The sequence below is a fragment of the Trichinella spiralis genome (genome assembly GCF_000181795.1).
Source record: "Trichinella spiralis strain ISS 195 chromosome Unknown Scfld1491, whole genome shotgun sequence".
Taxonomy (NCBI): domain Eukaryota; kingdom Metazoa; phylum Nematoda; class Enoplea; order Trichinellida; family Trichinellidae; genus Trichinella; species Trichinella spiralis.
This window is the reverse complement of record NW_003528430.1, coordinates 1-979: the sequence shown is the minus strand read 5'-3', so window position 1 is coordinate 979 and position 979 is coordinate 1. Positions and strand designations below refer to the sequence as shown.

Below are 979 nucleotides of genomic sequence, written 5' to 3'. Positions count from 1 at the left end.
CATCTGGGTCGACGGTTCGCCGATGCTCGTGGCCGAAATTGCGGCTGCCGTTCCTGGATGAATCAACGCTTGCTGGTAGCGTCTCTGAATTCTTCCAAAAATCCAACGAACTGCCTTTCGGATACTGATTTCTCTTTCACCAGCACTTTGCGCTTCAATTCCAAAGAAAAACAACTGCCGCACACTGCCGTCCGTACGGAACAGTGGTCGCCGGCGTGCTGTCGACAACGTTCGGTCAATTCGACCACTCGCTTCACCTCCATCGCCTTTCGACCGCAGAACGTTTTGACCGCATTCAAAAAGAAACCGCTGCAATTGAAGGGGTGGGAAAATTTTTCCATAACCAAACCCAACATTTCCTTGTGATTCAGTCGATCCTTGTCATCCAGGTTCACATTTCTGCAATGTTCCCACAGATGTTCCAAATTGACCAGGGGGGGGGTGTCCGTTTCCGCCTGCATCTTATCAATTCCATCTTGGCCGAAAGCGAACTGAATAATACTGCCCTTGGCATTGCGCACGGTCTCGTCGTAATGGACGCACAAATCTTCCATACATTTTCACTAAAACGCCGCTGCATGTAACCCCGTCTCCGGCAGTTTTCACGGCACTGTCGATCAGTCCTTCTCGACCGGCCATGGTGGGGAAGAAAAACTGGTAAGGTTCCAAGCCGGTGAAAGAGCTCGCTTCGACGAAACCTCGAGCAACTGGAGATTTGTCATTTTGCAAGAGATGCAGCAACGACCGACGCTGAAAGCCTTCGGTTGGCCGACGTCCGGCAATCGCCTGCTGACCAACGCAAGCGATCATCTGGCTAATGTTTATCACGGACCCTGAGGAACCCCACATGGCCAATGTCAACGGCGAAATGTACACATTCATCTGGTTGAAGCAAGCTTGACTGGTCTGATTTCTCACGACCGACAATTCCCGAATTACATGCGCTTCCACAGAATCTTATTCACTGCATCAATGATGC

General features: G+C 50.8%; 1 protein-coding gene across 1 annotated transcript; it reads right to left on the bottom strand.

The window, feature by feature from the left end:
- Positions 1–13: 13 nt before the first annotated feature.
- Positions 14–882, bottom strand: Tsp_16017 (DNA-directed RNA polymerase III subunit RPC1; the record flags this gene model as incomplete). The annotated part of the gene is made up of 2 exons (XM_003369806.1): positions 493–882; positions 14–309 (listed from the first exon to the last, which is right to left on the bottom strand). Coding segments are annotated over exons 1-2 (686 nt in total), but the record flags the coding sequence as incomplete, so codon positions are not given.
- Between the last annotated feature and the right edge of the window lie 97 nt (positions 883–979).